At 37.8% G+C, this 24,144-nt stretch overlaps 1 protein-coding gene across 4 annotated transcripts in view; it reads right to left on the reverse strand.

The window, feature by feature from the left end:
- The window catches only part of LOC119825915 (ceruloplasmin), a 48,288-nt gene that overhangs the window by 10,364 nt on the left and 13,780 nt on the right, over window positions 1–24,144 (reverse strand). For 3 of the 4 annotated variants that reach the window (XM_038346927.1, XM_038346928.1, XM_038346929.1), the window contains exons 4-13: window positions 23,326–23,499; window positions 20,813–21,067; window positions 18,367–18,538; window positions 9,814–9,953; window positions 8,613–8,765; window positions 7,353–7,570; window positions 5,103–5,253; window positions 3,387–3,599; window positions 1,783–1,990; window positions 460–599 (exon numbers count right to left, since the gene is read on the reverse strand). In XM_038346927.1, the coding sequence (XP_038202855.1) occupies window positions 460–599; window positions 1,783–1,990; window positions 3,387–3,599; window positions 5,103–5,253; window positions 7,353–7,570; window positions 8,613–8,765; window positions 9,814–9,953; window positions 18,367–18,538; window positions 20,813–21,067; window positions 23,326–23,499 (1,824 nt within the window). The remainder of the gene's footprint in view (window positions 1–459; window positions 600–1,782; window positions 1,991–3,386; window positions 3,600–5,102; window positions 5,254–7,352; window positions 7,571–8,612; window positions 8,766–9,813; window positions 9,954–18,366; window positions 18,539–20,812; window positions 21,068–23,325; window positions 23,500–24,144) is intronic. The other variant, XM_038346930.1, reaches the window with a different exon arrangement.

The raw sequence follows: 24,144 nt of genomic DNA on the forward strand, positions 1-24,144 counted from the left end.
TGTATGATAACAAGGAGAATTTGGTTAAGGTTTTTGTTAGGAGGTAATTTCTAGGAACTTCACCAATACTATAGGCATCAAGTAAAAAAATTATTACTTTTTTTGAGGCAAGGTTTCTCCATGTAGCTTTAGCTGTCCTGGAACTCACTCTGCAGACCAGGCTGGCCTCAGATTCAGAGATCTGCATGCCTCAATCTCCCGAGTGCTGGGATTAAAGGCTTACACCACCACTGCCTGGCTAAGTATAAGTAATTTAACCAGTGTATGGATTGATGTTGTTCTTGAAAGAAATAAGTGATATCTGTGTTCTTCAGCAAACAAAACTTCTCTTTTTATTGGATGATTTAAAAAAAACAACTTTAATACATGAGCTAGATGCATTCTATATACATGGATGTCTGTTGCTGAAGGCATCACTTGTTTAACCCAAGACTGGCAAGATGGGGCTGTTTACCTTACCTAGGATGCCCAAGTGCTCATCTTCAGCTTTTCTCTGCACCTGTTTTCTGAATGTGCTGTCAGTAAATTGCCGATACACAACTTTCATGTACTTTGAGCCTATATAAAACTCTTCCTTATCCAAAAACACATTTGAAATACTAGAAAAGAAAAATCAATGCAGGTTACTGTTTGTTTTAATTTTTGATTAAAATTTCTTGTTAATAGTTATGCTCATTTATAATTATTTTCCATCCCAAGTAAGAAAAAAATAGACTTTAGAAATAGTGAGGTGTCATACAAAGAGAACTGTCTAGTGAGCTGCTTCAGTCCTCGCCCTGACTTCTTGCCTAGCTAAGCTGACCTCTTGATCCATGCTGTCTGGAGAAGCTGTAGTTCCTGTGTCCCTTAAGAGAGACACTGATCAAATCATCTCATCTCTTTTCCACTCTAACATGTTATGAACTTCAGATTCACTCAATTAGGAATTAATACAGCATGTCTAGTCAATAGGAACTGAAGTAGCATATATTTCTAGTCATTTTCTTTTTCTATAGTTTTAGTTAACTAATGATTTCTTTAAATCACTATCCAAATCACAAAAATGACATTTAGTCCTCTCTATCTCAGACCACACTCATCACTGAAGCTAAATTATCCAGCTATTTACTGCTAGCCAGATCATTAATTTTCCTGGGCATACTAGGCCTATCTGTACCACAGCTAACCCTAGTCCCTCAGATCGTGTTCACATGAGGCCACACGATGAAATTACATGATGCAGCAGAGATGCCTGAGAAAATTAGAAAACATAAGGATACCTAGAAGTATCAGGTGACGTCACATGATGCTGAGACAGATGTTCTTGATGTTTCTGTGGCCATTCTTTATTTGGATTTATCCTTACTGATTTTTTAACTTTTCACAGTGTTTGTGTCATAATGGCCTTAAATATATTTTCCTTTAAGTTCTTAGAAGAAAGAACTGCTAAACATTTAAAAACCATACAGCAGAACTAGGAATATGGAATGACTATTATACTAGAAATAAAATCAGGAAGGGAAAGTAAGCAACACTGTTACTGCTCTCCCTTCGGATGGGTCTGAAGATGAGTGACAGTCCATCAGAAAAGCGATGATTTCACAGAATCAGAATGGGTCAAAGGAAGGTATCCTGTGAGGATGCCAAGAGGAGTAGAAATGAATGAGCACAGATTCCCAGGAAGTGGTCATTGCTATTGCTTAATGCAGTTGCTGCTTTTTCTAAGGGTTAGTATAACTCTTTAATGAAATGAAAACCTAAAATTACAGTTGAGCATTTGGGAATCTGAGACCGGATAGTTACTTTTGCTCTTGCAAATGATGCAGCTCCTTTTCCCAGTCCCTGCTTTGTGAATAGTCCCATTCCACCTCCACTGCTGCAACATAGTAGGTCCTTTCTCCCAAATAGACAATGGGATCCTCAGAACGCTGATTGCACTGGTTCACAGTATATTTTTGCTTCATACCGCCTGTATAGTGATCTGTTGTAAGACACTCTACATCAAAAGTCCCTGGAGTGGCAAAATAGAAAACTTGTCAATATATTTTTTTGTTGACAGTAGTAGTTTATTTTATTATTATTATTATTAGCTTTTCAAGACAGGGGTTTTTGTGGCTTTGGAGCCTGTCCTGGAATTAGCTCTTGTAGATCAGTCTGACCTCAAACTCACAGAGATCCACCTACCTCTGCCTCTTGAGTGCTGGGATTAAAGGTATGCAGCACCATCGCCCAGCTGTCTTTTTTTTTTTTGATCAGTGCTTTTATCGCCCAAATTTATAGCGCTCTAATCCTCACACCACCCACTGCTCCTTCTTCTCCAGTGACAGAAGTCTCTCACTGTTCTAAGATCCAATGTGAGGTATTTCTGTCTCTGGGCATCTGCTATTCCACCTGCCTGGAACCTCATAGATGTGCTCAAAGCTTATGTCTTAAGAGAGAATATCTCTCGTTATTATCCATCATCTTTCTCTCTTGTTTTTTTCATGAGCATACAGTTAACTGATCTTAAGTTTCACACAGTGAATCAAGAGAGGCCACAAACAAGTAAGCATATTTTCATGATATGAATAAATTTCTTTCCCCTAACAAGGCCCACAGTTGTGTCTAAATGTGCGTGGCAACAGTAGTTGTATAGAATATCCAAATGCAAGCAGCCAGTATGCCAACTCCACATCAAAGTTGTAGGGACATGATGAAAGCTTACATGCAGAAGTCATTTCTTCTAGCCTGCTTTATCACAGTTATGTTTAAAAGGACTGAGAAGGAACCATGTCAGAGACTCTGCTGTTTGAAACAAGGAAAATGCACATACACACAAATATACACACACGTTCTTACATATATTCTCCTCCTGCTCCACATAAAAATAGGAAGAGGTCCACCTGATGTGTGCTTCAACAATAGTGACCCAATTATTCTCTTAAGAAAAAATCTGTTTGGTATGCATTGAAAGAATTCATTGCTCTGTATATTTTCATTAGTATTTTCAAAGAAAACCAATAAATCTACTGTCATGGCTAATTTTATGTTAGTTTGACACAAGTTAGAGTCATCTGAAAGAAAGAAACCTCAATTGAGAAAATGCCTCCATAAGATACAGCTGTAGGGTACTTTCTTAATTTGTGATTGATGTGGGAGGTTCCAGCTTACTGTGGGTGATGCCATCCATGGGCTGGTGATATTAGGTTCTATTAGAAAGCAGGCTTAGCAAGCCAGTAATCAACACTCCTCCACACTGTCTACATCAACTCCTGCACTGTTTGAGTTCCCGTCCCATTTTCCTTCAGTGATAAACAGTAATAAAGAAGTGTAAGCCAAATAAACCCTTCCTTCCCAAATTGCTTTGGTCATGGTGGTTCATCACAGCAATCATAACCCTAAGACATTAGCCAATAAGAGAAATGTACCTTCTGTATCAGGTCTCATAAGAAGGGTCAGACTTGTATGAGGGAAGAGGTTTGCAGTGTCTCTTCTTTCTCCTTTGGACAGGTAAGTGTTTCCTGAAAAGTATATCCCATGTATATCAGCTTCATTTCCAGCACTGAACAAATACCACACAACAGAATCTCCTAGACACATGCTGAGGCCAGGCTGATTGCCATACATGAATCCATTCATAGCTGAAAAAGTTGGAGGAGGGGCAGGAGAAAAAGGGTTGAAATAACATATCCTATTAAATGAAAATGAATTCCTAATGTTACTTCCTAGTATAAGGACACAGTCAAGCCTGCCCATTGTTTCTGTGTCAGAAATGCCTTTGCTATAGCCAACCCTGGCTGCAGGAGCAGGTCTGAGTTCACAGAGTGCTGTGTCCCCACAACACTGAAGATTTCAGTGTTTTCAGTTGGAATGAGATTCCATGCAATTTTTCTCACTTCTTACAAAGATCATGTTTGTGAGCAACTACATCTGTAAATGATAACAGCTTTCCCTGGGTGTCAGGACACTGGGAATGGATTTATTGTTCTACATAAGAAATTTCCTGATTCGTCTCGGAAAATGGGGACAGTCTTGTATAGGAAAACTTTTCTCACTACTGTTTCCAAAAGAAAATAATCTTGTCATGTCCAAAATGTAGAATTTAAAGTAATATTGTAAGTATTTTGTGTAGTGTGAGTAGAATCATTCTAGCTTAAAACCAAAACAAAAAACAACATCCAAATAACAAAAAACTATGAATTTGTACTGAAACTTTACCATTTTTACTTCTGACAGCTACAGCAAATATTTATTGTTCTTTCTAAATGGTGTGGGTCTTTGGAACAATTAGCCCACCATCTCTGAAAACTAATCATATAGAAATTAGCTAAAACATAAAAGAAAATCTGATGCTCATCATCACTTAAATAAAAGTGATGCAGGTTTCCTTGGGTGTTAGGAGTTTTAAAAGTTGTCAGTTGATTCTGATGAGCAATCAAGTGTGAAATCATGATGGCAGAGAGTTCATATTTTTAAATCACAATGAAAGAGTTTATATTTTTGGGTAACTGAAAATAATAAAAGGAGCCTGTCATTACTGGGCTACAAATGAGAATAGCATTTAACCCATTATTCTCAAGTTGAGCATGCTATCAGAATCAATTAAAGAATTTGCTAAATACAGATTCCCAGAACTTATTGCAGTGTTTATAATTCAGAAACTCAAAAATGGGTCCAAGAATTTGTAGTTCTAAAAAGCTCTGGGGCAAAGCTGAGACTGCGACATAGGGAACTTTAAAACACATTCCAGGGCCAGCCAGATGGCTCAGCTGATAAAGGCACTTGCTGTGAAGCCCACCAACACCCAAATTCTGGGACGAGAAAACTGATTTGTGCATGTTCTCCTATGACCTCCACAGACAACATGGCTTGTTTTATTCTCCTTCCCTCCCTCCTTCCCTTCCCTTCACCCCTCTAAATAAATAAGTGTTTTTTTAAAGGTACATTCATCTCATTAACATGTCTGCTACACCTAGTTATTCTGTGGGTTTTTGCTTGTTTGTTTGTTTTAAAATTAAAGACATTTATTTCATTTCTATTTATTGAATAGTAATTTTAAAAATCTGCTCACTTTGGATTTAATTGGTACTGTTACCTATGTACTGCTGAAGTAGCCTGACAGGTGGAAGAGATGTAGTACTTACAGTGCATCTTATTAGACTCCTGGAAGTCTTCATCTTGCTTATTCACATGATCAGGTGCAGTTGTAAACATTCTGATATTATCGTCCAAGAGTAAACTCTCATTCTCATCAAACACTGTGGGAAACAAGTAGAACTCCTTGTCTACATCTTTCTGCAAATCAACATAACAATAAAGTGAAGATAAAGTGAGTAAAACAAAAGATTTCTATATACATAATCCTCTGGTACAAGCCACTTTAAGGAATGTCAGCAGAAGTTTCTGTTCCCCTTTAATATTTGGTTCATGACATATTCCACTTGGTCACCAAAGTTTTCACTGGTGTCTATTGCTTTAGTAAGGTAACATGAGCATCTTGCATCTAAAATTTCAAATTTCCTTCTTCCTTCATGCCCACATTGTCCATACAAATTGAAACCATTAAAAAAATAATTTACCCAAATAGAGGTGTGATTTAGATTTGAAATGTCCCCAAAGATATGTGGTAATGGGTTAATTCCAAGCTGATGGCATTATTGGATTGTAATGAAGACTTTAATTTGGACCCAGTTGAAAGGACAATGTCACTCAGATTGTATCATTGAATTTTGTAGCATATCTCTCCCTCTCTTTTCCTCCCTCCCCCACTTCCCTTCTCCCTTCCCTATTTTCTTCCCATGTCTCATACACACCTATTCATGAAGATGAACAGGTTTCTTCAACCATATGCATGTCTGTTTCTCTATAGCTGAAAATGGAATTTAACTAGCTATGACTGACCCCTCTAAAACAAAGATCTGAAATAGACCCCTCTTAAGTTATTTGTCTTGGGTATTTTGTTGTCCTGATAAAACCTAATGTGAGAATATCTGTGTGATGGAATCAGGAAAAAAGACTTCTGCATTCTTGAAACCAGTAAGGATACCTATAACTCACACAGATCATCTTCAATGAGGAAATGACATGACAACGAGCTGGAAAAAGAATCCACACAACATTCAGGCAAATTAAAACAAAATGAACAATGAAGTAGAAGAACTATCTAGTTTGGGGGATGGTCCAGTCATTCTGAAGACAATCAGTCCATGGAATGAAAGCAAATGAACTCTCAAGAAAGAGAATACTGAAGTCCTGTTTGTCTTTCTCTCATGATTCATTCAAGTGGACAGCATGATTATTAAAGTGCAATAGGCCAACTAAGGTGTCCACTTGAAGGTTAGGGTGAGTTTCTGGGTGATTTACATTTATGTTACTACATAATGTTACAGGAGCTACATTTATGTTACTCGAGCTTCTGAAGTAACTCCAGTAAAGGTAAAGCTACTGGTTCGCCAAGCTAAACATGGGTAGGATCACTTCTTTGGTTCATCAGTGGTCTATCTGGGAACAGCAAATATTTGTTCTCATCTCTGTGGGAAAGGTCATACTACAGTAACCCAGACTAGCCTCACATGTGATCCTTGTTTGTTTGTTTTATTGAGATAGGGTTTCTATATAGCCCCGGTTGTCCTGAAAGTCATTCTGTAGACCAGGCTAGCATGACACTCACATTCATTCACCTGTCTCTCCCTCAAAAGTGCTGTCATTAAAGGAATGTGCCATGATACATGGCTAAATGTGGTCCTTTTCGCTCTCAAATACTGGGGCTACCATCATGTGTCTCCATGCCCAGTTTAGGAGACCCTATCTTTTCAGTTTTGTTTGTTTGAAACAGGATCTCATGTAGCCCAGAATTGCCTCACACTCTAAGTGGCTGAGAATAGTGTAGAGCTCTTTATTTTTATGCCACTACTTCTCAAAGACTGGAACTACAGCTGTGTTGGATCACCTGGCAGGATCCCTTATCTTCAGAGGTACAACATAAAATATTTTGTAGATTGAAAAAAAAATATGGGATTATAATGATGAATCAAGCGGTTATTTTCTTATTGCTAATTTTATCGCAAATACTATGCATTCCATTTATAATGCCATTTCTGATAAACGAGGTATTTCTAACAGAAAAATATGCGCAGTACACCTTTAATGCATGATCTTACTGTGAAACCCAGAATAGTTTCACACTTTTGATCCTCCTGCCTCATCTTAGCCTAGTATTGAGATTACAAGTGTGTACCATTGTAACCAACCATAATAAAGAGCTTATAAATCTGAGGAAAATTTAAAATAAGACATATGTAAAATCTTCAGTGCCTTAAAGACCAGAATTCTCCTTATAGTGATAATTTAGAACAGATTGGGAGTCATTTTCACTCTCCCCAGCCTGGACTTACCTGTCTCCCATTTGCAAGTAAGCTGCCTTTCTTGCATATTTTCATTGGCCCAATAAGCCCAGTGAATAAATCTTTGGTGGGGTCTACACCAGAATAATACATTCTAGATAAACACACAGGATCTGCATAAGAGGGTCCCATTTCTTTGGGGACAGTCCATTCATACATAAAGGTTTCTTTGGGTGCCACATAAGAAGATGCCTGAGGATGAGGCACACCTACAAGAAAGGTCACAGCAGAGAGGTTATGTTTGTGTTTTCTAATGTGACTATTGAGCCACAGAGTAGGCTAAATTTGGTAATACACTTCTAAGTCCCTTGATCTCAATTAGAATATTACCCCCCATGTGTTGTTTTGTCACAATTGACAAACTGGAGTAATAAACTCAGGAAGGCCCTGCCCCAAACCTCTTTCTAGGATTAATGCCCATCTCTGTGCACAAAGAGGGAATATGTGCATTTTCCCCAAGAAGAACTAATATTGAAGGGAACTATCATCTCCTCTATCCTATCAACTCGAACACTGCCTGGCAGTAGGAATTATTCAGTTCATTTTCTGCTCACCAAACTGACCAGAAAGTGATTCTAGAATTGAGAGAAACTTAATCTGTGATCCCTTGCAAATTATCTAAATTTTCACTTGAAACTGAATCCAGAGAGCCTCAACAAGCTGGCCTATAGTCACATTGCAATTGATGGCAAAATCATGAAACTTCATTAGAAAATCTCAATAACAAAGTATTAGAGTATATATACATTTTTGAATATTTTATATCATTAAAATCACATTATTAAATCTTTATAACATTGAGTGCAAACACCACAAAATTATAATTCCAGTATATTTTATATACTATGTACTCAATCATATTTAAAGTATGTTATATATACACAGATGAAAGCAGGAGGATTACAAATACATGTGTATATATGTGTGTGTGATTATCTATGGAATTATAGATTACTAATATTTTTGGTTATAGCTTTCTGTGCTTTTCAAATATCAAAAAATGAGTCTCTAAGTTTAACATTGAAAGAGGTTTTTAAAAGATCCACCCAATAGTATCTAAGAAATGTATAATTGATACAGCCCAACTAAATTCTTACTGGATTGTCAGTAGTTATCCAATTAAGGGAGAGCAATATTCTGTAAACTAATTGGAAAGTATAAGAAAAAGGTTTATTTACTGTTTGCATAATTCTGGAAAGTAATGGGCAGTATTTGTCATTCATCATTCTCAGGACTGAATTTCCTACTCACCTCCCTTCGAAGAGTGGGAAGGTGGGGCAAAGAATGTCCCCTCATTTTCTACAGTGAATCTCACTCCTGTTGGCTGAATGCTGAGAGGATATTTTCCTTTGTTATGAAATGTGACTTTAATGATGTCTCCTACTTCTGCCCAAATGACAGGACCTAGAGACAAAGAGAACATTTGTTATCTTTATTTGTTGTGTGACACACAGAGTATGCAAAAACAGTTACTGGCTTTATCTGTGTCCCCTGGCAAGTATCCCAGGATCAAGGTGCATGTGTGTAGCAAGTTGGAAAGTCTGGTGCTTAAAAAGTCTATTATTGATACCACGTGGAAAATTTAGAGAACTGCAAGAACTTTTTAAATACAAGTTGAGGGAAATTAATTTGTTTATTATCTTTCTTCAAGTCAGTAAAACTTGTCCATCACAAAAACTGATACATAATGTCTACACACCTCAAAAAGCATCTGGAGCATCTACACATTCTTCATCCTAGTCTGGACTGCATGTCCTTTGTGCCCAGTCATGGTAAGTTTAGGATGTATTGTCTTGGGTACAAAGGATAATATTGTTTTAGAATGTAAAACTCTAAAATTAATATTGTTATCAATTATAGAGTCAAGATACAGCTATTTAGTATACAAATGTTTTATGTAATATCCATAATGACATTTATTGAGGTCATCTTATTCCTACTATATCTAATACCTCATCTAACACATAATAAAGCTTTATGTGGTAAAAACCACTTCTGTCTCCACTTTATAGAAAAAGAAAACAGACATAGAAAATTAAGTCACTTTCAAAACTCACCCAGCTTGTAGATAAAGAGGAAGACTGTCTCTTGAGTCTAGACTGTTTTCTATTTATGAGAGATTTCAGCGCTCACTAGGAACAACCTTTAGGACAGATGCAGCCGGGGTCATCAGTAAGACCACATTTGGTTTCTCAGAGAGTACTCTTTTGGCTAAGTCCGTTACTTAAATCATCACACAGTGCTCCTTATCTCTTCCCGATGTAGTAAAGATTTATGGCTGATAATTTGCTATTGGCAAAGTGAAGAGCTGCTGCGTGTCACGTGGTACCTGATCGTCTGTGTGCCTGACTTCTTTCTAGAAATCATGCTGCAGGTCCTGACACTTTTCCTGCTGAGATTGGGAAAATCAAGAAGAAAATGTTTCAGCCCTGAGTTTTCTGCTTGGACTTACCCAGAATTCCGAGATGTTCCTCATCAGGGCCTCTCTGTTTCCGGTTTGTGAAGGAGCCATCTGTGTACTCACGATAAACCATTTTTTTATAAGAGCCACCAATTCTCATAGCACTTTTTTCAAAAAATACCCTCGAATGACTGCCAAAAGAAAAAAAAAAGGCTTACTTATGGTGTGGAAGTAGAATAAGGTGGCTCTTTACATAGGATCTTTTTTTAAATTGATTTTTATTGACCTCTACATTTTTCTTTGCCCCCCTCCCTGCTTCCCCTTCCTTCCAACCTTCCCCCAATGTCTCCATGCTCCCAATTTACTCAGGAGATCGGTCTTTTTCTACTTCCCATGTAGATTAGATCTATGTATGTCTCTTTTAGGGTTCTCATTGTTGCCTAAATTCTCTGGAATTGTGATTTGTGGGCTGATTTTCTTTGATTTATGTTTAAAAACCACTTATGAGTGAGTAAATGTGATAATTGTCTTTCTGTGTCTGGGTTACCTCACTCAAAATAATGTTTTCTAGCTCCATCCATTTTCCTGAAAAATTCAAGATGATATTTTTTTCTGTTGTGTAGTACTCCATTATACAAATGTACCACATTTTCCTTATCTATTCTTCAGTCGAGGGTCATTTAGGTTGTTTCCAGGTTGTGGCTATGACAAACAATGCTGCTATGAACATAGTTGAGCACATGTCCTTGTGCACGATTGAGCATTCTTTGGGAATATACCCAAAAGTTGTATTACTAGGTCTTGAGGAAGGTTATTTCCTATTTTTTTGAGAAATTGCCACACTGACATCCAAAGAGGTTGTACAAGCTTGCATTCCCACCAGCAAGGCAGAAGTCTTCCCTTTTCCCCACAACTTCTCCAGTATAAGTTGTCATCAGTGTTTTTGATCTTGGCCATTCTTACAGGTGTAAGATGGAATCTCAGAGTTATTTTGATTTGCATTTTTCTGATGACTAAGAATGTTGAACATTTTCTTAAGTGTCTTTCAGTCGTTTTAGATTCCTCTGTTGAGAGTTCTTTGTTTACATCTGTACTCCATTTTTTATTGGATTATTTGTTCTTTTGATGACCAATTTCTTGAGTTCTTTTTATATCAGACAGAGGTCTGATGTGGGGTTAGCGAAGATCTTTTCCCATTCTGTAGGCTGTCATTTTGTCTTGTTGACCATGTTGACCTTTGTTTTACAGAAGGTTTTTAGTTTCAGGAGGTCCAATTTATTAATTGTTTCTCTCAGTGTCTGTTCTGCTGGGGTTATATTTAGGAAATGGTCTCCTGTGCCAATGCATTCAAGTTTTACATAGGATTTTAAGGGACTAAAGAGTCTGTCTAGTGCTTAGTGCTGCATTACACCTGTGATTGACAAATCACATGAATTTCGCTGCAGAGGCACACAGACAGACCTAGGCCACTCTTGAGGTTTGGTAAACGGGTAGAAAAAAAAAAGCTGCATTTTAAAGAGAAGTGGAATTTCAATATGGCTATGCCACTCCTGTTCTGCAGTCAAATCTTTTCATGCTGTTGTATAGCAGCTGTCCTTTATAGAGTATGAGCATCAGCTTAGTGCTTGTCTTTACTTGCTAGGAGTCACATGCTAATGCAGTGTGGTTCCTAGTTTTCGCCAATTTACAAACAATTTTGACTTCAGAAAGTGATATGATTTTCACAAAGCCACACTTTTGTCTCTTCTTTTGAACAAATGGGTGAGCACCAGGTTTTTGACAAGCCCCCTGTCCTATGTTAGTGAGACAGTGAAAGGCAAGCAGAACTCCACATTCACATGGATCACACCTGGGTCTCTCAGAGAAGACCAAGCTCTGATTATAAAAACAGATTGCATACAGTTCATGAAGTAGAGTGCTGTGAAACATTTCTCCTGAGAAAAGCAGTTTAGGTCCCACTACTAAAGCTGTTAGAAATGATGTTCTAAAGGTTCATGTGTGGACGGTGGGGAGAAAGGGCCAGAAGATTTCAAACAAGCAACAGCTCAAGGGAGATACAAAGGAGCAAGATAAAATACATCATGAGAGTGTCATGCACCACAGCATGGCTCCTCAAGTCTTCCTACTCTAAGCTACCTTTAATCTGAGAAATTTTTACAAGACCCTGGGTACAAAGATATATAAAATAGGTTTACAAATTGAATATTGTAGATAAGAAACCATAAATTTGCCGGGCGGCGGTGGCGCACGCCTTTAATCCCAGCACTCGGGAGGCAGAGGCAGGCGGATCTCTGTGAGTTCGAGACCAGCCTGGTCTACAAGAGCTAGTTCCAGGACAGGCTCCAAAGCTACAGAGAAACCCTGTCTCGAAAAACCAAAAAAAAAAAAAAAAAGAAACCATAAATTTATTTTGAGACAATATTTAAAATATATATAATTTTGCCATTTATTTAAAATGAAAGCAAATTTGTATACTTATGAGATGCATAAGTGCTTGTTTATCCTTACAAAAAGAATGAAGTGCTGATTGAATATCTAATAACGTAGAACATAGCATCTTCAACATTTTTTGGTGCAGATTAATATTTTGGTTATATAATTATTAGTATAAAAATATATAGTACAAAATGGTACAAGTATGTTTAAGGTCATTTCAGAAATTGTTGGGTATTCTGCTTTAATCTCAAGCAAAAATTCATTTAACAGTTTTTGTGTGTATATGTGAAAGTCAAGTCACCAACTCAAATAGCAACATTTTTGTTTTGTTTTTCAAGAGAGGGTTTCTCTGGAACTCACTTTGTAAAGCAGTATGGTTTTGAACTCAAACTCACAGAGATCTGCCTGCCTCTGCCTCTCAAGTGCTGCATTTAAAGGCTGTGCCACCACTGCCCAGCTCAAATAAAACTTTTCAAAATCAAACATTGCAACAAATACAGTTCAAAGAAATGCCAGTTTGTACTTGCTTGCTAGGTGATAGGAAAACAGTGAGGTTTAGTTTGCTGTAAGTGTATCATGCTTGTATAAGAGCAGAAATCTTTGTGTATACAATAACAACATGGTATTTTATAACATATAGTAAGTAGCCTTGAATCTGAGATGAGTTGTTTCAGGCAGCTGAGATGACTGTGTGAGGCACAGTGACAACAGGGTGCAAAGTGTTTTTGTTGTGCATTCAGTTCCAAGGCTGCAGAGAAATCATGTGGTAGGCCACAGGAAAACACTGCCTTAAACACCTTGCATTCATGACGGATTAGGTTTTTAATTAATTTTGGTTGTTGTACATTCAAAAAACTTTTAATGCTGACAAGACGTTTGTGATCCTCACATTATTTGTAGAGTCGCTTATGGGACAGCACCCATAGTTGAAGATCTGGGTCCAGAAATCACAGGAGAGGTAGAGAATAAATGGAAGAAGAGTAAGGAATGAGGCCCGCAAAAATAGAATTGGGTAAGCAGGCCTGGTTAAGGTTTGGGTCCTCCTTTCCATGGCAATAATGAAGGACTTAAGACTTCAGAATGAGTGTTTAGGGGGAGCCCCCAGAAATAAGATACTGTAGGAATGCCCGTCAGAAGTAGTTTTTATAACTTCAGTGAAAGATGGTGAGGAGTTTCATAGTATTGATGAAGGGAAGAAGGCAGCTTTCAGAGAACTGTACCTGATGGAAAGAGGAAAAGGCATTGGTGAAGAAAAGGGAGTTAGGACAGTTTTCAGGTAAGTATGATGGGGTCAGATGGTGAAGTTGTTCACTGAGTGAAGAGGAAACTAGAGACAGTGAATTCAGTTTGGGCATGCCTCATCTAAGCTGTCGCTACGAAAATAGAAATGCATTTTTGAGAAGATTACAGGAGGTGCTGAGAAGAAGATATATTCTTTCCTGATTGGGTAGAATGCTCCATAGATGTCTGTTAAGTCCATTTGATTCATTACATCTGTTAGTTCTCTTATTTCTCTGTTAAGTTTCTATCTGGTTGATCTGCTCATTGGCGAGAGAGGAATGTTGAAATCTTCCACTATTAGTGTGTGGGGTTTGATGTGTGATTTGAGTTTTAGTAATGTTTCTTTTATGTATGTGGGTGCTTTTATATTAGGGGCATAGATATTCAGGATTGAGACTTTATCTTGATGAAGTTCCTCTTATGAGTATAAAGTGTCTTTCTCCATATCTTCTGATTGATTTTAGTTTAAAATCAATTTTGTTAGATATTAAGATAGCCACACCTGCTTGTTTCTTTGGTCCATTTGATTGGAAAACCTTTTCCCGTCCCTTTACTCTGAGGTAGTGTCTGTCTTTGAGTTTGAGGTGTGTTTCTTGTAAACAGCAGAATGCTGGATCATGTTTCATATCCATTCTTTTAACCTGTGCCTTTTTATAGGTGAACTGAGCCCATTGATATTAAGTTATATTAGTGACCAGTGGCTGCTAACTCCGCTTATTTTTTTGGTAGTAGTATTTGTGTGTTTCCCTTCTTTGAGTTGTGTTGGTAGAGGGTTATCAGATGTCTGAGTTATTGTGGGTGTTGTTAGCTTCCTTAGGTTTGGGTTTTCCTTCTAGTACTTTCTGTAAGGCTGGGTTTGTGAATACGTATTGTTTAAATCTGTTTTTGTCATGGAATATCTTGTTTTCTCAATCAATAGTGAAAGAAAGTTTGGCTGGATATAGTAGTCTGGGCTTGCATCCATGGTCTCTTGGTATCTACAGCACATCTATCCAAGGCCTTCTGGCTTTTATGCTTTCCATTGAGAAGTCAGGAGTAATTCTGATAGGTTTACTTTTATGTTACTTGACCTTTTTTCTTTGCAGCTCTTAATATTCTTTCTTTATTCTGTATGTTTTGTGTTTTGATTATTATATGGCCAGGGGGATTTTTTTTTGATCCAGTCTATTTGGTGTTCTGTAAGCTTCTTGTGCCTTCATAGGGATATCCTCCTTTAGGTTGGGAAGCTTTTCTTCTATAATTTTGTTGAATGTATTTTCTGGCCTTTGAGCTGGAATTATTTTTCTTCTACCCCTGTTTTTCTTAGGTTTGGTCTTTTCATGGTGTCCCAGATTTCCTGGATGTTTTGTGTTAAGAATTTGTAAGATGTAATGTTTTCTTTGATTAATGAGTCTATTTCCTCTATAGTATCTTCAGCGCCTGAGATTCTTTCATCTATCTCTTTTATTCTGTTGTTTTTAATTGTCTCTGTAGTTCCATATCCATATCCAGCCTTCCCTCAGTTTGTGTTTTCTTTATTATCTGCATTTCGGTCTTCAAGTCTTGAACTATTTTCTTTATCTGTTTGATTGCTTTTTTCTTGGTTTTCTTGGGTATCATTGAGGGATTTATTAATTTATTCTAACTTTTTGTTTGTCTTCTCTTCCATTTTTTAAGGGAGTTTTTCACTTTCTATTTAAAGGTCTCCATCATTTTCATAAGGTTACGTTTAATGTAGTTTTCTTCTACTTCTTCTGGGTTAGAGTGTTCAAGTCTTCCTGTTGCATGTTCACTGGATTCTGGTGTTACCACGTTGCTTTTCAGGATGTGGGAGGAATTCTTGCATTGGCGCCTACCCATCTCTTCCTTCAAATGAGGCCAGCAGAGTCTTGGTGTCTTGGTCCAATCTTCACTCTGGCTGACTGGGTACTTGGGAGTTTTTCTTGGTCTGCCCTCTCTTAGGTCTCCTAAGCACTGGAGCAGGCTGTGTTGCAGGATTCCAAGGATCTCACAGGTGAAAAGGCAGGCTTGGAGGCAGGGAGGATTGGGGGAAAGCCTAGCAGTAGGGATACTCCCAGCTGGCTGGCAAGAAAAACTAGGGAGTTGTGGAGGGGCTCCGAGCTTCTGGCCCACTGGTAAGGTCATAGAGAGTCACCTTTCAGATCCAAATGGCCAAAAGTTACTAAGGATATGTTCAACTTCCTTAGCAATCAAGAAAATGCAAATCAAAACAACTTTGTAATACCATATTACACCTGTCAGAATGGCTAAAATCAAAAACACCAATGATAGCTTATGTGAAGAGGATGTGGAGTAAGGGGAACACTCATCCATTGCTGGTGGGAATGCAAACTTGTGCAACCACTTTTGAAATCAGTGTGGCAGTTTCTGAGAAAATTCGGAGTCAGCCTAACTCAGGATCCAGCAATACCACTCTTGGGAATATACCCAAGAGATGCCTAATCATACTATAAAAGCATTTGTTCAACTGTGTTCATAGGAGCATTATTTGTAATAGCCAGAACCTTGATATAGCCTAAATGCCCCTCAACAGAAGATTGGATAAATAAAGTGTGGCACATCTACACATTAGAGTACTACTCAGTGGTAAAAAAAATGGCATTGTGAATTTTGCATGGAAATGGATGGAAGTAGAAACACTATCCTGAGTGAGACAACCCAGACCCAAAAATATGAATACGGTATATACTCACTCATTAGTGGATTCTAACCATAAACAAAGAACATTGAACCTATAGTTCATGATACTAGAGAAGCTAAATAATAAGATGAACCCAAAGAAAAACATGTATAGATCCACCTAAAAATTGGAAGCAGACAAGATCTCCTGGCAAAAGTTGGAATCATGGAGTTTGGGGGCAGGAAGGCAGAGGGAAGTAAAAAGGGGGAAGGATAGGGGAGAAGGGGTGTTGGGAAGAGCTTGGGGGACTGGAATGGTTGAGATGGATGAAGGACAGATATGAGAGTATGGAAGGAGATATCTTAATTGAGGGAGCCATTTTGGGGTTGGCAAGAAGCTTGGCTCTGGAGAGGTTCCCAGGAGTCCACAGGGATAACCACAGTTAGGACCCTGGGCAGTGGAGGAGAGGGTGTCTGAACTGCCCTTGACCCATAGTCAGACTGATGGCTATCTTGAATATCACCATAGAACCTTTGTCCAGTGACAGATGGAGACAGAGGCAGAGCACTGGACTGAGCTCCCAAGGTCCAGTTGAAGATCAGAAGGAGGAAGAATATGAGCAAGGAAGTCAGGACCATGAGGGTTTCATCCACTGAGATAGTGTGCCTGAGCTAATGGTAGCTCACCAAGTCCAGCTGGACTGGGAATGAATGAGCATGGGATCAAAGTGGTCCCTCTGAATGTGGTTGAAAGTGGGGGCAGACTGAATGACCAATGACAATGGCACTGGGATTTTTTTCTACTGCATGTACTGGCTTTTTGGGATCCTACTCTCTTTGGATACATACCTTGCTCAGCACTGATGTAGTGGGGAGGGTCTTGGACTTCCCACAGGGCAGGGTGCCTTGCCCTTTCTTAGAACTGGAGGGAGTGGGGGAGAGTGGGTGGGTGTGGAGTGGGAGGGAAGTGGGATGAGGAGAAAAAGTGGGAGTTTTGATTGTTATTATTTTTAAAGTAATAAAAATTAAAAAAGAAAATGAAAATACAAATCTGAAATTTGTAAGACTCTTTTAGGTCAGAGATACTGTTTTGGGAATTGTCATGCGGATGTCAGTATTGCCTAGTACTTAAGTCTGTGTTTTAGGAAAGTCACAGACCTGGTCACAACCAGGCCCAACTATCCACCATGGAGTAACACAAAATAAACTTCTTAAACTTTTTAAAAGGGGATTTTTTTTTGGAAAAGATGGGTCACAAACAGAGCTTCTGTGAAACAGTACTGTCACATATATAGGCATGGATTAATGGCATAATCTTGAAGACATTTAAAAAATAATCACCTTTATTTATTTTGTGTATATGTACCCATGTATGCTGTGATGTAAAAGTGGTAAACATCAGAAGACAACTTTCAGGAATCAGCTGGCTTCATTCACCACTGTAGGTCCTCAGTTATCAGGCTTGGTAGTCACCCATTGAGTTATCTCAATGGTGCCTGCTAACTTTTGATATATCATCTTTTCTGCTTTGTGGAAAGTTGTCGATAGAAAAGGAAGACTAAGGAAGAAAGAATATATCAGCTTATGAATTGCAGGCACATACAAAGAGTAACCTATGTGTGTCAGATGACAAAATTCATGGTGTGGGACAATGGTCTGTATTCTATCAATTATATTTTAAATAAAATACTGATTGGCCAGTATCCAGGCAGGAAGTATAGGTGGGACAACCAGACAGGAAGTAGAGGTGGGTCAAGGAGAACAGGAAAATTCTGGGTAGAACAAAGTCCTAGTCTGCAGTCCTGACCCAGCCACAGAAGAAGCACGATGAGACTGCCTTGCTGAATAAGGTACAGAGCCATATGGCTTACAGACAAGAATAATGGGCTAATATAAGTTATAATAGTTAATAAGAAGCCTGAGCTTATGGGTCAATCAGTTTATAACTAATGTAGAACTCTGTGTGATTTCTTTGGGACTTAACAACTGCAGGAAACAGGCAAGACAGAAACCCAGACAACACATTCAGATGGTGAAAGACTATACAATAGGAGAAAAACCTCTGTTGAATATCTGATGAAGGACTAATATTCTGGCTACATAGCACTCCTAAAAAAATAAATACCAACAGAAACAAATTATTCAAGTCAAAACCGGGCAAAGAACAAATATGTGCATTTCTCTGAAGAAAATATATGTATAGCCAGAAAGCCCGACATAGACACTTAACATTACTCATAAAGGAAATGACCTTTAGAGGAGCACTACCTCTCTGGGGCTGTTAAGTTGTCTCCCGTGAATGTGTCTGTCCCAGAAGGCGCATAGTCCCAGATGATCTCTTCAGCAGCAATGTAATAGTGTCTCACATGTTTCTCCCCAGTGTCAGCCTCTGGTGAGGGCTTGTTACAGTTGTGAACTTGGAAAAAGGCCTGCAAACCAGCTGAAACACCACAGAGAAGGCTCTTGTGAGTTGTGGCAACTGCTGATGAAATGACAGGTAGAAATCAAATTGATTAAGAGAGACGATGCAATGAAACATGACAAACACCTATGAACAGACTACCGATGAAAAATTTGTTTTTAAACAAACACAAATCTTTTAATGTGTTTATGATAAAAAAGAGACATTAAACCTGTGACTTTTCATAGTAAGAAACCAGTTGTTGTGGGATTCCTCTTTCTTTTTTTCGAGTTAGCAATGAGTGTATTTATATCTAATTTTTTTCCCTCCCCACCTTCCATTTACCTCCCTCCCCCCTCCATTTCCCCTCCCTCTCCTGGTCAAAGAGGAGTAAGGGTTCCCTGCCCTGTGGGAAGTCCAAGTCCCTCCCCCCTCCATCCAGGTCCAGGAAGGTGAGCATCCAAACAGGCCAGTTCCCACCCCCCAAAGCCAGTATGTGTAGTAGGATCCAAATCCAGTGTCACTGTCCTTGGCTTCTCAGCAGCCCTCATTGTCTGCCATGTTCATGGAGTCCAGTTTTATGCCATGCTTTTTCAGTCCCAGTCCAGCTGGCCTTGGTAAGCTCTGAATAGATCAGCCCCACCATCTCAATGGATGGGAGCACCCCTTGCAGTCCAGACTTCCTTGCTCATGTTCTCCCTCCTTCTGCTCTTCATTTGTACCTTGGGAGCTCAGCATCTTGCATATCACCATAGAACCTTCACCTGGCGATGGATGGAGATAGAGACAGAGCCCCACATTGTAGCACCAGACGGAGCTCCCAAGGTCCTGATGAGGAGCAGAAGGAGGGAGAACATGAGAAAGAAAGTCAGGACCATGAGGGAACCTTCATCAGGCGATGGATGGAGATAGAGACAGAGCCACACATTGGTGCACTGGGCTGAGCTCCCAAGGTCCAAATGAGGAGCAGAAGGAGGGATTCCTCTTGAGAGTCCAGTGATTCAATGTCACATGACCACTAGAACTTTAATAGAACCAGCCTTTTATTTTGAGGGGCTGGATATTTAAAATAATAGTCTTTGGGGGGAATTGCCTTTCAAGAGGTAAGTTTTTCAAAGTTTAATATCCTTGGGAGAAAATTTCACAAATAGGTTTTAGGAACTAAGAATGTTTTTATACTTTGTGCTACAGACACAGAAATGATATTTACAAACTAGGACAAAGAACAGATACATAACAAATAAAACAGTTTTACCTGACACAAGTAAAAAAAAGCTACTTTACAGTATATTGTGTAAATCTGCCTTTAGAGAACTCTATTTTTACATTGAGAAACTACAAGTGATACTATGTTTTCATGGCAGGAGCCATTGCTATAGTCCAGAAATTAATTTTTTCAGATCTCATTATGTTATAAATATCCCAGGCTTAAGCTCAAGAACACTGATGACAAATTATGCTGGAGATATTTTGGGGTAAAAAGAATACTCCTGCACTGCTGGTCGGAGTGCAAACTGGTACAGTCCCTTTGGATATCTGTATGGTGATTTCTTAGAAAATTAGAAAACCACCTTCCTCTAGACCCAGTCATACCATTTTTGGGTATATACCCAAAGGATGCTCAAATGTACCATAAAGGACATGTGCTCAACTATGTTCACAGCAGCATTGTTTGTCATAGCCACAACCTGGAAACAACCTAAGTGCTTTTTAACTGAAGAATGGATAAGAAAAATGTGGTACATATGTACATTGGAGTACTACACAGGAGAAAAAAATAATGACATCTTGAAATTTGCAGGAAAATGAATGGAGCTAGAAAACATCATTCTGAGTGAAGTAACACAGCTCCAGAAAGACAATTATCATATGTACTCACTCATAACACTCATAAGTGGTTTTTAAACATAAAGCAAAGAAAACCAGCCCACAAATCACAATTCCAGAGAATTTAGGTGTCAATGAGAACCCTAAGAGAGACATACATGGATCTAATCTACATAGGAAGTAGAAAAACAAAATCTCCTGAGTAAATTGGAAGCATGGGGACCATGGGAGAGGGTTGAATGGGACAGGGAGGGGTAGCAGAGAAAAAATGTATAGCTCAATAAAATCAATACAAATCCCAGGCTTACTTGATTTTATTACATTATGATATAAGCATTACAAAAATAAAACTAATATAATTCAGTGTTCAGATTACTTAATCAGCTGTTTGATTCTGCTTTTCCTCAACCATCTTCTACTAGTATACAACTACTAATATACAACTGCTTTTACATGTGACAGCTAAGTAGAGGTGAAGATATTTACCTTTCAAGTGGTTTAGGTTCTGGCAACTGATCATCCAGATTCCTGGATTCTGGGCTACCATATAAGCTTCAAATAGGGTGGCAGGGAATAGGTTGATTGCATCAGTACGGTAGTTCTTGCTGGTCAGTGCTTGACCATGAAAGTAAGCTGCATGCACGTCAATTTCGTTACCCATACCAAAAAGATACCATTTCACTCTGTCTTCTGCACACATAGAGAGTCCTGGAAGGCTTCCAAATGTATATCCATTTATAGCTGCAAGTCAATATTAGAGTTTTTGCCTTATAGACATTGGCGCTTGGGATAATGATACAGAAAGAGATTCAATTTGGTATAGAAAATATCTATCACACTTGCAGTTATCCATGCCCATATCCATGCCAGACATTGCTAATCAATCACATACTCTTTCATTAAGGGAACTTATTTTATGCTAAGGCTCATTGCCAATACAATACTGAAGATTAATGCAATATTAGAAATAAAACTTATGTGATCTCTGATGCTTATAAAGTATTTACATTGATTTTACATGTGTAAATATAAATATGTCCATATACATACATAGAGAATACTCAGTTAAAGATAAAATATTGAAAGTTATTTAATAATCAGTTACTAACTGTGCATGTAGGTACAAGGCAGATGATTTAAATTTCTTCTTTTTGCTTAGGACATTTTGGACTTAATGAATTTCTTTTGCAATAAGAACACCAAGTAAAAATATTTCTAATATTGAAAGACACAATTCAAAGAAATTTGAAAGAAGAAGAAATTCATGAAAGGACAGCAGGGGGACCAAAGCCAGGAAGACCTGAAAGTTCAAAAGTAGTATGGCCTGAGACCCTTAGAAGAAACTGAGATTCATTTTTCAAATTTGGAAATCCTAGGAAATTCATGGGTAGAAACATTAATGTTAAGGACCATTAATATGACAGTGTACCAAATGTGACAGTGGTACCAAACCATGTTCATCCAGACTAGAAATTTGAGGATATTTTTCTAATATCTGCTTCTGTTAAAAGGGTAAAAGAAAGAAGATGAAATGTATAGGAAGGAGACACTCATGTCAGATGAAAACAAAACAAAACAAAACCTTTCATATAGAAAGTTGGAAATAACTTCATTTTCTAATTTGGAAGTGAAGATTATTATTAAAAAGCTAAATTAAAATAAAATCTATACTTTTTAGTGTAACTAATGTTACGATTCTTAATTTACCAGATAGTTCTGAGGGATAAAAAAACCTAATTTCATTCTTTATGTCCCTGAGAATTAAGAAAAAGCATGGGCTGTCAAGAAGGCATTTCTAGGAGACACAAAGTGAACTAAAATATTTAAATGATATAGAACAGGGGTCCTGATGAAAGCAACATAGTTTGTAAAGGGGGTGCTTTTTAGAATTACTGGTCTAAGTGATTTTGTTAAACATAGGTGGATTATTTATAATTTAAGTCTAATTTTAAATATTTACTTCAATAGTCCTATGTCAAATAGCTTCTAGAATAAATTTGGAGGATAAATAAAGATGTATGTATAACACATATAAATTAAATTCCAACTGATGATTTTTCTTGTTAATTAAGAAACACGTTTGGTGTATTCGACTTTTACCTGGCTAGTATTTAGACAGTGTGCTAACTAGTTGTGTTACCTTGGTACAAGTTAGAGTCTGTTGTGGTATGTCCTTCTGTATTTGTGTTTCTTTTATTGGTTAATGAATAAAACTGTTTCAGCCAATTATTAAAGCAAGACAGGAAATATAAACAGAGAGAGAGAGAGAGAGAGAGAGAGAGAGAGAGAGAGAGAGAGAGAGAGAAGAGTTGAAGAGACCATGTAGCCACCAATGCCAGAACATTACCAGTAAGCCAGAGCCTTGTATCAATACATAGATTAATAGAAATGGGTTAATTTAAGATGTAATACCTAGATAATAATATGTCTAAGCCATTGGCCAAACAGTGTTGTAATTAGTACAGTTTCTATGAGATTGGTTGGGTCTGGGCAACCAAGAAATGAAATCACAGCCTCCTTTACAAGAGTCATCTAAGATGAAGGAGCCTCAATTGAGAAATTGCCTTCATAAGATTGGGCCATAGGCAAACCTATAGGTCATTTTCTTAGTTTGTAATTGTTGTGGGAAGGCCCAGCCCATTGTGGGTGGTGCTTTGAGCTGGTAGTCCTGGATTCCTCAAAAAAAAAAAAAAGACTCTGCAAGCCATGAGCAGCAAGACATTAAGCATGACCCCTCTTCTTTAGGTTCCTGCCCTGACTTCCTTCAATGATAGACAGTGATGTGAAAGTGTTAAGCAAAATAAACTCTATCTTTTCAAACTTAACTTTGGTCATACTGTTTCATCACAGCAATAATAACTCTAACTAGGACAGACAGATATCAAATTGCATGTCTAACACGCTTTTGTTATTAGGGCCTCAAGTTAGGATTATTCATGTGAGAGAATAATCTTGGCAGAATTATTATAACAAATCTGCTATATGTTTTGTAATCTTACAGTACATCCTGTTGCTTTCCTGGAAGTCTGCATTGTCTTTGTCAACTTTCTCTGGTTCAGAGCAGAAGGTTTTGATGTTATCTTCTAGATACCAGCTGAGATTTTCATCCACCACAGAGAACATTACTACAAATTCTTGGTCAACATCTTTTTCTTTTTCCTTATCTAGAGAATCTGAAGTAGAAATTTGTAGTTTAGTAGACTGAAATTTTAGCATGTGATTCAACACTTTTTTTTAGGGGATTAGAGCTTCTTTTTAAAATTTAGTGTTCACTTTCTTAACAAACTACAGATCTGGCCCAGCTACTCCACTTTGAGGGAATACTCAGGGAAGTCCCTCCCCGCCCCCATGCACTGCATTTGTATTTTTTATATATCCACCGACCAAAGCATTAAATGCTTTTTTGGAAAGTGAGAAAGTTATAATTCAGATGTGTCCATATCTTCTAGATCACACATATAGCCACAAGGCACCACAAGAAGACTTTGAAGGTAACTATTTGTCCAAAACACATTACATTTCAATCTCTTGAGTTATGCTGTCTTCACAAGGTGAGGAATAAGTGTAATATTATCATATTTACCAATATAATATCATATTTACCAACATAATACATTTATAATATAATATAATACAATATAATATCATATTTACCAATATATACATATATGATACAATATAATATCATATTTACCAATATAATACATATTTACCAATATAATATCATATTTACCAATATAATACATTGCTAGGGAGTGGCACTGAGGTAGTCAGACATATTAAAGTCATGTATCTCCATATAACACCATCATTGGGAG

Source organism: Arvicola amphibius, chromosome 11 (genome assembly GCF_903992535.2).
Source record: "Arvicola amphibius chromosome 11, mArvAmp1.2, whole genome shotgun sequence".
Taxonomy (NCBI): Eukaryota; Metazoa; Chordata; class Mammalia; order Rodentia; family Cricetidae; genus Arvicola; species Arvicola amphibius.